Source organism: Oncorhynchus kisutch, linkage group LG14 (assembly GCF_002021735.2).
Source record: "Oncorhynchus kisutch isolate 150728-3 linkage group LG14, Okis_V2, whole genome shotgun sequence".
Taxonomy (NCBI): Eukaryota; Metazoa; Chordata; class Actinopteri; order Salmoniformes; family Salmonidae; genus Oncorhynchus; species Oncorhynchus kisutch.
Genome location: NC_034187.2, coordinates 28335648 through 28351680, shown reverse-complemented (window position 1 = coordinate 28351680; position 16033 = coordinate 28335648). Strand labels below are relative to the sequence as shown.

The window sequence follows — 16033 nt, the reverse complement described above, 5'->3', positions numbered from 1 at the left end:
GTCTGTGTAAATAGCTACTTTATCCTCGTCCACTAAAAGGTTTTCCATTGTGTAACCTCGTAACTTCAGACCCATTTTAATACAGTATGTTGTAGAAATAATATTATCAATGGTCGACTTGCTACCTTATTTGGACACAAATACCTCAATAAAATATGCCTAACAATATAATTGTTCTCACCTTGAGGCTGGCTGGGGGTCTCCCCAGCTGGATGCTGGGTGTCTGGGTCTGGATGGAGAGGGTGTTGTGGTTGTTGGGGGGTGTGAGGGTACTGGGGGATCTGGGGGAGCTCTTGGGGGTGCTGTGGATGGTGAGGTTTGTGGGATTGATGAGGGTACTGTGGGGTCTGGGGGTGGTGGGGTATCTCCTGTGGGTGTTGTGGGTGTTGTGGTTGGTGGGGGTGTTGTGTATGCTGTGGTTGATGTGATTGGCGGTGGTAGGGGTACTGTGGGATCTGTGGGACGTGGGGCAGCTGCTGCGGGGGCTGAGCTGGCTGCTGGGGCAGTTGGTGGTGGCTAGGGTTTTGGGCCTCCCAGGAAACGCCAGTCCTCCTCAGCTCCTCTTCCTCCAGCTGTCTCAGGGAGATCTGCACGTCGGAGCGCGAGTATGTGTAGCCGTGGCCAGCGGGACAGATCTCCTTGAAATGGTCTGCAGGCGTAGAGGGGCAAACAAAGAACCATAGAAAACATCATAAGGCCATATTCCCCCCTTGGGCTCCTGAGCTAACATGAAACGCTGCCAGACAGTAATTATGGGTCGTATTTCTGTCTGGTGTTCGCAGCAATACCAAAAGTCATCCATGTAATACCATTATGTTACAGCATGCCATACTGTAGACTCTCCTCTGTGAAGGGGATTGGGTTTCATCCATGGCCAGGGAGGAAGCTGCCAGGGCAGTGACAGCCGTCAGAGAGGCTATCACAGAGGGGATGTGGATGTGTCAGAAGGGTGTGAACGTTTAAATTAAATTGGGATCGTTAGCGTTTAGAAGAAATTTGTGTAATTGAAATAAAACCAAAGAGGAAGACGTGAACTTTAGGCTACTTTAGTAAATATGCGCGATACATATTACCAAGACACATGCGATTCTTTCTGCCTGCCCACTCCTCTCTGTCGCGGTGGCTCGCTTGCTCTTTCTCTTTCATGATGTGAATGTGTGTTCAGTCATTCATTGATGATAGGGCCCTGCTTTACTGAAGTTGCGAGACACATGCAAGCCATGAAATTGCGAGATACAGCATTCCGTTTGGAGTCTCCACCACTACGTCACTATCGTTAACAGTTGGGAAAATGGCAGAGAAAGGCAAGTGACAGCAGCGAAGTCCTGTATGACAATCATTTGAGAAGGTAAATGAGAAGGTGATAAAATGCAAATGTACAGTAAATGTAGTAGAGATGCAATGCTTAACCATCTGAAAGGGACGCACCGCGAGACCCGGGGATGGATGGACGGAGTAGCCATGACTGAGGTAGATGGAACTGCATCAACCCCTAGCGGTCATACGCAGGACCATATTTTGCCGTGAATTCACATGCAATTTATCATTTTTTTTTCGTAGCATTTAAGCTAAGAAAAAAATATATGTTTAAAGATATATATTTGTTTTTCATTTGTCACATCCCTAGTTTCAGACACAGGCTCAGGGCAGTGCCAGGGGGGGAAGTAGAGGATCATGTAATACTAACTGACCTTTGAACTCTGGGCAGGAGAAGAGTGAGTAAGCGAGCCAGTGCCAGTGTGTGGAGGACTGACTGAAGAAATAAAAGGAGGGTGATTGCATCTCTTTGTGTTGGAGCCCAACACATTTCAACAGGGGTGAATCTATTACAGTTAAATAGTATTGTACCCTGCCTGACCTGGAACACAGGCCTCTATGACAATTTTATAATGGACAAATAATCTCTAGAATATAGATACCAATACTGACAGCACTGTGGTTAGGTGCAACTGTAAATGCAAGAAGCATGGATACGATGAAGTCTCCTAACTGATCTGTCTAATGCGGATGGAGATGGGGATTTGTGGCTAATTCCACATCAGAGCTCTAAGTCTGACAGGAAGGCAAGTCAATGTGCTCCTATTACGACTAATAATGAGTCTGGATGCTCTGTGTTCAACATGGCTCTAACAGCTTGTCACGCCATACAGATGTAGGATCTTAATTAGATTCCCCTTTTACAGGACTACTTCCTGCAATGCAGGAAATGTAAAACATGTAGCGTATTTGAGGTTTAAAAAGGCTTCTGAAGTTTGTAATTTCCACTTGGAAATTTCAGACTTGATTTTCCCTTAAGAAAAATGTATCAACCCTACAAAAATATCCATGAATTATAATCCACATTATAATTCACATCTCCTGTAGCTGCAGTATTATTTTCCTGCTGTAGCAAACTGTTTCACATGAAGATCCTTCATCTGTACAAAAGTCAGTGTCTGGCGATGACAGGGTAATCAGGCTGTATGTGGACTGCATCTACACATAGAGCAGAGCACTAGTCTGGCATAGCACCATGGAGGTCTGGCTCTCTGATATCTGATCTATGACAACCTCCATGAATCACTTGCCAAACCGGTCACTGCTCTAAATAATGGCCTTTTCTTTGACTTTGAAGATAAAATCGGCAAAAGAAAAAAAAGAGGATGACAACCACAGCCCATGTTTGATTTGGCTTGACTCGTCTTTCTTTCTTTGGGAGACATAGCTGGACTATAACTGGCGTTTCTCTCCAAGGGCCTGTGTGATAACACACCATTCACTCCCACTATTATAATATTATACAGTCTCAACATATAAAGGTTCTGTTGTTTTGATCTTATTCCACATCAAACACATTGGGTTATCTTTGAACTGCAATACATGACTGGCTATCCAGGCCAGTGTAATATAGTGAGTGAAGCCTGAATGACTGTTGTGTTGAGTAGCATGTACTGTATGCTTTCATTAACATCACAATACGCAGCCTAAGATCCCACATTTCGTCCCGCTGTTAAAATCCAACCCAGCCAATGAATGTTCACCAAGTGTAATCAAACTAGAGATATTTAACGAGTTCATCGAGGTTGTAGTGTTGAGAGAGAGATAAGAGAGAGAAATGAGAGAGAGAAATGTAAGAGAGAGAAGTAAGAGAGAGAAATAGAGAGAGAGGGTGTGTGGGTACCTGTGTCTGGCAGAGGGCACCTCTCGCAGGCCGTGCCCCAGGCCTTGCCCACACGGCTGCAGCAGCAGATCTGTTTGGTGATGTGCTGAGTGAGAGGCAGAGAGCAGATCCCCGCTGACGCTGAGCGGTAACACATCCCCCTCTGGTCCGACACAGCCTTGTCCGCTGTCCGAAAAAAACATATACAAGCCTCCTTGAGACAGACCTCACAGACCAAGGAAACACCATAAGACAGACAGACCATCAGACGCAACAGGAAGGCAGTAGGAGTACTCACAGACCAAGGAAACACCATAACACAGACAGACCATCAGACTTAACAGGAAGGCAGTAGGAGTACTCACAGACCAAGGAAACACCATAACACAGACAGACCATCAGACTTAACAGGAAGGCAGTAGGAGTACTCACAGACCAAGGAAACACCATAACACAGACAGACCATCAGACGTAACAGGAAGGCAGTAGGAGTACTCACAGACCAAGGAAACACCATAAGACAGACAGACCATCAGACGTAACAGGAAGGCAGTAGGAGTACTCACAGACCAAGGAAACACCATAAGACAGACAGACCATCAGACGTAACAGGAAGGCAGTAGGAGTACTCACAGACACAGTGGCTCCTGGCAGGGTCCAGCATGTAGCCTGGTTTACAGGTGCATCTGTAGCTTCCTCTGGTATTCAGACACTCAGCGTTCTTACAGATCCCATTCATCAGACACTCGTTGATGTCTAGGAGAAGAAAACACTCCATGGTAGTACAGAATCAGATTGTTGGGTTGTCATCGTGAAACAGGAAAGGGTCTTCCCCAAACTGTTGCCACAAAGTTGGAATCACAGAATCGTCTCGAATGTAGTGTAAAGGTGTCTCTTCACTGGAACTACGGGACCGAGCCCGAACCATGAAAAACAGCCCCAGACCATTATTTCTTCTCCACCAAACATAACAATTGGCACCATGCATTTTGGTAAGTAGAGTTCTCCTGGCATCCGTCAAACCCAGATGGTGAAGCGTGATTCATCACTCCAGAGAACGCGTTTCCACTGCTCCAGAGTCCAATGGCAGTGAGCTTTACACCCCTACAGCCGACGCTGGCATTGTGCATGGTGATCTTGGCTGGTGTGCGGCTGGTTGGCCATGGAAACCCATTTCATGAAGCTCCCGACGAACAGTTATTGTGCTGACGTTGCTTCCAGAGGCAGTTTGGAACTCGGTAGTGAATGTTGCAACCGAGGACAGATGCTACATGCTTCAGCACTCGGCGGTCCCATTCTGTGAGTTTGTGCGGCCTACCACTTTGCCGCTGAGACGTTGTTGCTCCTAGACGTTTCCACTTCACAATAACAGCACTTAGAATTGACCGGGGCAGCTCTAGCAGGGCAGAAATTTGACAAACTGACTTGTTGGAAAGGTGACATCCTACGACGGTGCCACGTTGAAAGTCACTGAGCTCTTCAGTAGGGCCATTCTACCGCCAATGTTTGTCTATGGAGATTGCATGGCTGTGTGCTCGACTTTATACTATACAACTGTCAGCAACGGGTGTGGCTGAAATGGCCAAATCCACTCATTTGAAGGGGTGTCCACATACTTATAGATGCCCTAGATGACATATGATAGATGCCCTAGATGACATATGATAGATGCTCTAGATGACATATGATAGATGCTATAGATGACATATGATAGATGCTGTAGATGACATATGATAGATGCCCTAGATTACATATGATAGATGCTATAGATGACATATGATAGATGCTATAGATGACATATGATAGATGCCATAGATTACATATGATAGATGCTATGAATGACATATGATAGATACCATAGATTACATATGATAGATGCCATAGATGACATATGATAGATGCCATAGATAACATATGATAGATAACATATAATAGATGCCATAGATAACATATGATAGATAACATATAATAGATGCCATAGATAACATATGATAGATTACATATAATAGATGCCATAGATTACATATAATAGATGCCATAGATAACATATGATAGATAACATATAATAGATGCCATAGATAACATATAATAGATGCCATAGATAACATATGATAGATAACATATAATAGATGCCATAGATTACATATAATAGATGCCATAGATAACATATGATAGATAACATATAATAGATGCCATAGATTACATATAATAGATGCCATAGATAACATATGATAGATGCCATAGATTACATATAATAGATGCCATAGATTACATATAATAGATGCCATAGATTACATATGATAGATGCCATAGATGACATATGATAGATGACATATGATAGATAACATATGATAGATGCAATAGATTACATATGATAGATAACTTATGATAGATGCCATAGATGACATATGATAGATAACATATGATAGATGACATATGATAGATGCCATAGATGACATATGATAGATAACATATGATAGATGACATATGATAGATGCTATAGATGATATATGATAGATGCCATATGATAGATGCCATATGATAGATGCCATAGATGCCATATGATAGATAAGATATGATAGATGCCCTAGATGACATATGATAGATGGCTTTTTTTAACAATATAATACATCAGAGCAGAGTTCACTAGATAGAGTGAAATGCACTGAACTGTGTACACACACACACACACACACACACACACACACACACACACACACACACACACACACACACACACACACACACACACACACACACACACACACGCTCTATTGTATTTGTTCTTGGTATCTTATCAAATATTTCTTTACAAAACAGAGAGAGAGATATAGAGATGGTTATTTTCCTGAAAGACCAGGGTAGTTGGAAACAGAGCAGAGATGTCTTAGATTAGCATCCCTGTTCCTACAGTTTATTTCCCACACTGTGACCAAGGTCAATGCATCCTATAAGCTCACGTTAGGAAATATACTGGAGGCAGTGAGTGTTTTTCCCCCTCAACCATGTGCGGAAAGGAGGAAAGATAGCGTGATGGTGAGTGGCGTTTGTTTATGTGTCCATTCAACAGCAGAGAGCTGTGCTCCTGAGTCACCCAGACAGCCAGAGGAGGTAGCTAGTGGCCCAGGCAGGAGGCAGGAGAAGAGCACCACATGCCTCAGCCTCTTAGTCATGCCACCACATTGGGACCATGCAGGGTTTGTTTTTTCACAGAGTTAAACAAAGAGTAAATCATTAGGCCTTTTCCCATCGCCGTGACGACTGGAACCTGACAAGCTGCCATGGCAAATTTTCCCAATAATAATGTATCTGCTCTTGTTTTGCTGGTGTGCTAGCTGGTGGAAATAGTGAGCTTATAAGGGAACAGGCAGGGTCTGGGGAGTGATGGGAGGCAAAACAAACTATCATGTGAGTACAGGCCTCTCTCTCTATATATACTGTATATACAGTCAGCTCCAAAATAATTGAGACAGTGACACATTTTTTGTTGTTTTGGTGCTGTACTCCAGCACTTTAGATTTGAAATGATGCAGTAACTATGAGGTTAATGTGCAGGCTGTCAACTTTAATTTTAGGGTATTCTAATCCATTTAGAAATTACAGCACTTTTTGACAATTTTAGGGGAGCAAAATTATTGGGACAAATTTCCTTATAAGTGTATTAAAGTAGTCAAAAGTTTAGTACTTGGCCTCATATTTCTAGCACGCGATGATTACATCAAGCTCGTAACTCTACAAACTTGTTGGATGCATTTGTTGTTTGTTTTGGTTGTGTTTCAGATTATTTTGTGATCAATAGAAATTAATGGTAAATAATGTATTGCGTTTTTTTTGGTCACTTTTATAGTAAATTGAGCATTGAGACAATTGAGACATGGATTGTGTATGTGTGCCATTCAGGGGGTGAATGGGCAAGAACAAATATTAAAGTGCCTTTGAATTAGTCAAGAACTGCAAACGTTGCAGTTTTTTTCATGCCCAACAGTTTCCTGTGTTTCTCAAGAACGGGTCCACCACCCAAAGTAAAACTTGACACAACTGTGGGAAGCATTGGAGTCAACATGGACCAGTATCCCTGTGGAACGCTTTCGACACCTTGTAGAATCCAAGCCCCAACAAATTGAGGCTGTTCTGAGGGCAAAAGGGGGTGCAACTCAATATTAGGAAGGTGCTCCTAATGTATTATACACTCAGCGTACTGTATATATACAGTGCATTTGGAAAGTATTCAGAACCCTTGACCTTTTCCGCATTTTGTTACATTACAGCCTTATTCTAAAATGTATTAAATAAATCATCAATCTACATACAATACCCCATAATGACAAATTGAAAACAGGGTTTTACAAATTTGTATGTATTAAAAATAAAAAAACTGAAAAAACATATTTACATCAGTATTCAGACCCTTTGCTATGAGACTGGAAATTGAGGTCAGGTGCATCCTGTTTCCATTGATCATCCTTGAGATGTTTCTACAACTTGATTGGAGTCGACTTGTGGTGAATTCAATTGATTGGACATGATTTGGAAAGGCACACACCTGTCTATATAATGTCCTACAGTTGACAATGCATGTCAGAGCAAAAACAAAGCCATGACGTCGAAGGAATTGTCCGTAGAGCTCCTAGACAGGATTGTGTTGGGGCACAGATCTGGGGAAGGGTACGAAACAATTTCTGCAGCATTGAAGGTCCCCAAGAACTCAGTAGCCTCCATCCTTCTTAAATGGAAGAAGTTTTGAACCACCAAGACTCTTCCTAGAGCTGGCCACCCGGCCAAACTGAGCAATCGAGGGAGAAGGGCCTTGGTCAGGGAGGTAACAAAGAATCAGATGGTTACTCTGACATGGCTCCAGAATTCCTCTGTGGAGATGGGATAATCTTCCAGAAGGACAATCATCTCTGCAGCACTCCACCAATCAGGGCTTTATGGTAGAACGGAAGCCACTTCTCAGTAAAAGGCATATGACAGCCCGGTTGGAGTTTGCCAAAAAACACCTAAAGACTCTCAGACCATGAGAAACAAGATTTTCTTGTCTGATGAAACCAAGATTGAACTCTTTGGCCTGAATGCCAAGGTTCACCTTCCACCAGGACAATGACGCTAAGCATACAGCTAAGACAACGCAGGAGTGGCTCCAGTCTCTGAATGTCCTTGAGCGGCCCAGCCAGAGCCCGGACTTGAACCCGATCGAACATCTCTGGAGAGACCTGAAAATAGCTGTGCATCGACGCTACCCATCCAACCTGACAGAGCTTAAGAGGATCTGCAGAGAATAATGGGAGAAAATCCCCAAATACAGGTGTGCCAAGCTTGTAGAAGACTCGAGACTGTAATTGCTGCCAAAGGTCCTTCAACAAAGTACTGAGTAAAGGTTCTGAATACTTATGTACATGTGATATTTTAGTTTTAAATTCTTTACAAATTAGCAAAAATGTATAAAAACCTGATTTTGCTTAGTCATTATGGGGTATTTGTCTGTAGATTGACAAGGAAAAAAACGTTTTAATCAATTTTAGAATAAAGCTGTAAAGTAACAAACTGGAAAAAGACAAGGGGTCTGAATAATTTCTGAATGCACTGTGTGTGTGTGTGTGTGTGTGTGTGTGTGTGTGTGTGTGTGTGTGTGTGTGTGTGTGTGTGTGTGTGTGTGTGTGTGTGTGTGTGTGTGTGTGTGTGTGTGTGTGTGTATATATATATTTATATATGTGTCTGTGTGTGCGTGTGCCTGTGTGCGTGCATGTGTGTTGGTGGTATGGGGGATTAAAAGGGGAACAAGTTTAAGGTCATAAATAGCTGACTTCCCCATGACTTATCCCCAAGCCCCTCTGTTAGTAATGATGTAAACAGGCCGACTCAAGTGTAAGCAAATGGGCGGACATTGTTTCCTGTTTGGGTGAGCCATGGGGCACATAAAGAAGACGCAATGGACAACTCATGTCATGGGGTTATACACTATGAGCTCTGACCAAACCATATCTCTTGGGGAAACGGAACTCTGCTAGCTCCCACTCAGAGAGACAACAACACTGCTTGTGGAGGCGACAGGGGCTATAGGGATGTAGAGCTGAAGGCTGAAGTTTAATGTTAGGCTCAGCCTTCCTTCATCACATGGGGTCTGTAATCCAGGGTCAGGTTGACTCCAGATTAGTGTTAGTGGTACAGTCTGGTCGGGGGTAAGAGATTGGAACTGACAGCCTGTCATGACCTGCACTAATCTCAACACCTATCTGACTTCATGGTTGGTCGCTCACTCATTCTCCAAGAGACATTGTTATTATATACGCACAGATGGAACACACATAGACGTCCATCAGAGCCTTCCGACAGGTTTCTCATGACGCCATTGTTATTGTAGTAATGACGCGGAATGATGAGTCCACCCAAAGAGTCCCCTGACTGCGCTTAAACTGACAACCTGCCGGCCCTGAACTCACCCGACTCGTCATTCCTCACTTTATGACGGCAGGGCCAAAATAAGCTTGTAGAGGATTCACATAAACAACCAGGATAATTATTTACTGTCATTGTAAAGGAAATATCTAGTACTATTGGAGTGGGGACTGGTGGGTCCTCTGTGAAGACTGAGGTGTTTAAATGTTTTGAGTCAGACACTAAACATAAGTCAAGAAGTGAAAAACCCATCCATTTGAGGATTTGGGAAGAATAAGTGTTCCTTTTCCAAATCTTCTCAGATACATGTAAGAACTTGACCGGTCCTTGGATGGAACAGCTGTCAAATCTCAATCCATAATGTGAGAGTTCAGTGACCAGCCGGAGGAAGACGACACGACAGCACCATCCTCAGGGGACAGGTACTCAGTGTAAAGCGAATTAGTACACAGCTGGGCCCACTAATTGCTTTGTGTCTTCCTCTATATCGGTGTGCCAGGAGAGGAGCTGGGGGACGATTGGGAGTAGAGACGGAGACCTGCGAGGACATGGGTTTTTCCTACCTCAGAGAAAGCGTCTGTGTACAGGGCACCTTGTCTCTCTGTTAACCAAGGCAGGCTATAGGTAGAGAGGAGTGTTCATCTTGTAACTATTATGAGTAGATGATAGTCTAAAGACAGGAGTAGCCGTTTGTTGTTTTTGTTTTGCTTTTTTGGCCACGGCCTTTTGGTCAATGGCTTAGTTTATGTTTATTTCTTTTGTTACGCAGTTGTTTCAGAGTTGGACGTTCCCTGCACGGGAGTTATTTTTGTCAGGTGAAAGAAGACCCGTTTAGTAAACAATACAAGAGGAACCACAACCACTGCCTCTGGTCTGTTCATTTTATACTTCCCGCCTGTGTTAGGGTGCTTCGACAAGCTGATCCGTTCACAATAACATCTCGATATAGGCTAACTAAAAATATGACCTGCTGTCTATAGAGACCTAAGCCCCCCACTCACATGGCAGTGAGGCCATAGATGTTCCACTACATAAGCAGCCCTATATATATTCATGGTGACTCCAGCTGACCCAGTTTCTCTGGAGTGTTTGAAAGATAAGGGCCTGTCCGGAGGTCACAAAACAGCTTGTGTTTCCGAGGGGACATCTTATCTGTTACGCGATGCCCACTGTACGCCACCGAGCCCAGCAGCAGGGGTAGAAAGAAAGAGCAGGGTGAATCACGTCTGTGCTCAGACACAGGGTAAGACACAATACTTTTTCTCCTACTCTGAAATACAGAGCAAGAAGCTCAAGGCGAGGAGTCACGCTTTGGCAAGGAGGACACCCGTTTGATAATAATGACAGAATCACTGAAAAATCAGCTTTTTGCCTCCTTGGCAGTTGTTCTGAGGGGTAAAATAAAATAATTTTGTGGAATGGAGCTCCAGCTGAATTGGAACAAGACTTTGAAGCTGGCCAGTAAATATTGTGAATATCTGTCAGTTTGGTTTTTCAGCCTCCAAAAATGAGGGACTGTGAGGGGAGAACATCTTGAAGTGATCAGAAAAAGCCAGCTGAATTAAAGTCAGATAAATTACTTTACTGGCAACTCTTGACACTCTTTTGGACAGCATAAAAAGTGTCTTTGTCCACCGCTTTTTTTTATATAAATACGAGGAATGCAAAATAATTTAGCATATTAATAACTCCATCACCACAGAGAAGAAACACCCACAGTATCCACAATACACTCTACTACAGTAGTTGCCATGCAACTCAGAAAAATTGTTGAAATTTACTGTTGATTATGACCAATCTAATAAAATAAAACGAATCTTCTTGTTTTACATTGTGTGTATTTTGTTTTGTCTGCGATGTGCATTTCAAACCATTATAACATCTAAAATGATCTGTTGATGATGGTACACTCCATAAGATTAAGTGTGCAATGTCATCCAGATTAAAAAAACATAAATCAAGTCTTTGGAAGTTGGGAGTGGAAGAGCTGGTCATAAATCTAACTGATAGTCCTTAGCACTGACAGAAACTATATTTGGAGAATAGCACAAGAAACATCCAGAAATCACTGATGTATGAGGTAATGCATATATCTTCAGGCCAAAATAGACCTATTGATCTTTGAATTCCAATATGATTTAACCATCTTATATGTGATTCTCTCCCTCTTTGTGGTTGTCTACAGCAGTGTTTCACAACTCTGGTCCTCCAGTTCCCCCAATAGTACAATTTGTTTGCTGTAGCCCCGGACAAAAACACCTGATTCAACTTGTCAAGGGCTTGATGATTAGTTGACAAGTAAAATCAGGTGTGGTTGTCCGGGGCCACAACAAAATATGTACTGTTGGGGGTACTGGAGGAAAGGAGTTGTGAAACACTGGTCTACAGTATCTACAGCATCCAGTGGATGTACGTTGTGGGAGGATATCTCTTCTATAGCCGTCAGCAGGCTGACAGGGCCCACTAAAAGGCAGTGAGGAGGGAGGCATCCAACACATTCAGGGACGGACGGACACAGTTTGTTTTCACACACAGATGGATGGGTGAGCTGGAAGTCACGCCGTCTATCCCCCGCTGACAGATTGAGTGGGAGTGTTGAGAACAAACTGTAACAGAAGTTTAACAAAAGGCTTTGGCTATATAGGTCCATACAGACCTCCACAGAGCAATTAAAAACGCCACTCCCTCCTGGGGCATATTAGGGCAGCTGAACTCTGACCCAGGCCACAGCTTGTTGTACCCATGACCCTGTTCCCAGTGGGCTAGACATATAGACAGGAATACTTTTATACAGGCCCTGGGGGTTTGTTAAGCATGGTCATGTATGGGCAGTCACTGTAAAACTGTTCTTATCACAATACAGACATAACGTTTTGAGAATAGGGTGTGGTGGAGTGTGGCTGCAACACAATGCATGTATGGGGGTTGACTTGGGTCATTTGAATTCAATGCAGACATGTTGTTAGAATACAATCTGCTCTCTGCTCTCTGTTCATTGCTTCTGCTACTCTCTGTTCATCATATATGCATAGTCACTTTAACAATACCTTCATGTACATACTACTTCAATAGGCCTGACTAACAGGTATCTGTATATAGCCTTGCTACTCTTTTTTCACATGTCTTTTTTGACTGTTGTTTTATTTCTTTACTTATCTACACACACATATACCCTTTTTCCCCCAGCACCATTGGTTAGAGCCTGTAAGTAAGCGTTTCACTGTAAGTTCTACACCTGTTGTATTCGGCGCACATGACAAATACACTTTGATTTGATTTGATCTATAAGAAAAAAAATTATGACAGTTCTTCAGGCACTATTGGTATTACTAAACACAATCAAACAACAAGACATCTTTCATTCCCCTTACCTTGACAATGAGTCAAGTTCATCCTTTTGTAACCCTTAGGGCATTCCACTTGTCCGTTCGCAATCACTGCATACGCTGCGGGAAAAGGAAAAGAAAGAAGGTGATGAGTGAGAGCACTGATTAGAGAAAGAGAAATTATCACACTGCTTGTCTACTTTAAAAAACATTGCATCCATATGACACAGAGGGAGGGAGGGAGGGAGGGAGGGAGGGAGGGAGGGAGGGAGGGAGGGAGGGAGGGAGGGAGGGAGGGAGGGAGGGAGGGAGGGAGATGGTTCATGTGTAGCATGGGAGCATATAAGTTACAGATGTGCTGAGCTTGGCAGGGGGAGAAATGAGACGGGGACCCACAGCTGGGCCCTGCGGGACACCACAATGCTGCCATGTAAATGAATCCCCATTAACTACAGTTATACGACAGCACTGCCATCACGCACAATCATCAACACCGCACGTCATTTTTAATCATATTACCCAGAGGTCCACAGCCCTGGGGACACATACACAGTGAAAGAGAGCCTGTATATCATAAATTGTTTCGAGAAAACACATGCCACAGCCATGACCTGTGTCACCAACCACGGCGAAAATCCACTTAAACACCAGACTAATGCTTCATGTGTATACGCCAGGAATGATGAGGAATGTAGATTTACTGGGGTTCTTACGAGGATGCTGCGCATATTTTTTCTTGCTTGTTCTACTATAACAATAACAATCTCCTCATGCAGCATGTCCTTCAGCGAGGTACTTTAGAGGTTCACAGAAGCGTTGTTGTAAATAACGCTCTGTGTTCGTTCATGCCCCCGGCGTGGCCATACACTTGCTGACAGAGGCCTGAAAACATGATGTCATTATTCATTCGGCACCCAGTTCCCATGCTCAATTAGTTGTTGGGACCGGGGAAGGAGGCTATTCTCAATATCAGATGGCCAGGACTGAGGCTTCACTTGTGGGGAAGGTAGGGGGTAATCAGAGCCGATTGCTGGACAGAATCAAAGTGATTAGTCACAGATTTCACAGTTATGGAAAGGTGAAAGAGGAGACGCAGGAGAAGAGTCTCCTAGAATACCATCAGACACATGTTGAAAGGATAACGGTCCTCTTCATGATTTAGTAGTGTCTGGCTAGGGTGGATTTTTCATTTCAACATAATGGGACAGTAGTGTATTCACTCCCTTTACATCCAGCGGAAGAGCAGAGAATGTTTTTCATGTGACTTCCAGACCATTCTTAGCTTTTCTAGTTCATCAGATTGTGAGCGGAACCACACAATTGACAAGCCTTCAAAAGAATGTTGATATCTCATAAGTACATTTGATCTAATTTTCAGCATATACACTACCGTTCAAAAGTTTTAGAACACCTACTCATTGAAGGGTTTTTCTTTATTTTTACTATTTTCTACATTGTACAATAATAGTGTAGACATCAAAACTATAAAATAACACATATGGAATCATGTCGTAACCAAAAAAGTGTTAACCTTTTTGGGATAGGGGGCAGCATTTCCCCTTTTGGATGAATAGCGTGCCCCGAGTGAACTGCCTCCTACTCTGTCCCAGATGCTAATATATGCATATTATTATTAGTATTGGATAGAAAACACTCTGACGTTTTTTAAACTGTTTGAATGATGTCTGTGAGTATAACAGAACTCATATGGCAGGCGAAAACTTGAGAAAAATCCATCCAGGAAGTGGGACATCTGAGGGTTGTAGTTTTTTAAAGCTTTGCCTACCGAGTACACATTGAGATATGGATGGGGTTGCACTTCCTAGGGCTTCCACTAGATGTCAACTGTCTTTTGAAAGTTGAATGAGGATTCTACTATAAAGGAGAGGCTCATGAGACCTGTTTGAGTCAGTGGTCTGGCAGAGAGCCTCGGTCTCATGACGCGCGCCCCCGACAGAGTTACCTCGCGTTCCAGTGCTTTTTCTGAAGACAGGAATTCTCCAGGTGAAACATTATTGATGTTTTATGTTAAAAACATCCTAACGATTGATTCCATACATAGTTTGACATGTTTCTAAAAGACTGTAACGGAACTTTTTGAGTTTATTGTCTGGATGAAATGCTCGCACCTCATGAAGATGGATTACTGTGCTGAACACACTAACAACAAGTGGCTATTTGGACATAAATGGCGGACTTTACGGAACAAATCAGTCATTTATTGTCGAACTGGGATTCCTGGGAGTGTCTTCTGATGAAGACCATCAAAGGTAAGTGAATATTTATGGTGTTGTTTCTAACTTTGTTGATTCCAAAATGGCGGCTATTACTCTGGCTGTTTTGGGTTCTGAGCGCCATTCTCAGATTATGCTTTTTTAGTAATAAAAAAACCAAATCTGACACAGCGGTTGCATTAAGGAGAAGTCTATCTTTTAATTCTGTGAATAACACTAGTATCTTTTATCAATGTTTATTATGAGTATTTCTGCAAAAATCACCGGATGTTTTGGAATCAAAACATTACTGCACGTAAGGCGCCAATGTAAACTGAGATTTTGGGATATAAATATGCACATTATCGAACAAAACATACATGTATTATGTAACATGATGTCCTATGAGTGTCATCTGATGAAGATCATCAAAGGTTAGTGATTAATTTGATCTATATTTCTGGTTTTTGTGACTCCTATCTTTGGCTGGAAAAATGGCTGTGTGTTTTTGTGACTTGGCTCTGACCTAACATAATCGTTTGTTGTGCTTTAGCTGTAAAGCATTTTTGAAATCGGACACAATGGGTAGATTAACAAGATCCAAATCTTTCATTTGCTGTATTGGACTTGTTAATGTGTGAAAGTTACATATTTTTAAAAAAGATTTTTGAATTCCACTCGCTGCCTGCTCAGCGGAATGTTGTCGAGGGGTTCCCCTGTGCTAGAAAGGTTAAACAAATCAAAATATATTTTATATTGGAGATTCTTCAAATAGCCACCTTTTGCCTTGATGACAGCTTTGCACACTCTTGGTATTCTCTCAACCAGCTTCACCTGGAATGCTTTTCCAACAGTCTTGAAGGAGTTTCCCACATATGCTGAGCACTTGTTGGCTGCTTTTCTTTCACTCTGTGGTCCAACTCATCCCAACCATATCATTTGGGTTGAGGTCAGGAGAT

The 16033-nt window shown here is 42.7% G+C and overlaps 1 protein-coding gene across 2 annotated transcripts in view; it reads right to left on the bottom strand.

The window, feature by feature from the left end:
• The window catches only part of LOC109904043 (latent-transforming growth factor beta-binding protein 2), a 143011-nt gene that overhangs the window by 32665 nt on the left and 94313 nt on the right, over positions 1 to 16033 (bottom strand). For both annotated transcript variants that reach the window (XM_031788191.1, XM_031788192.1), the window contains exons 9-12: positions 12907 to 12981; positions 3773 to 3895; positions 3161 to 3325; positions 182 to 649 (exon numbers count right to left, since the gene is read on the bottom strand). In XM_031788191.1, the coding sequence (XP_031644051.1) occupies positions 182 to 649; positions 3161 to 3325; positions 3773 to 3895; positions 12907 to 12981 (831 nt within the window). The remainder of the gene's footprint in view (positions 1 to 181; positions 650 to 3160; positions 3326 to 3772; positions 3896 to 12906; positions 12982 to 16033) is intronic.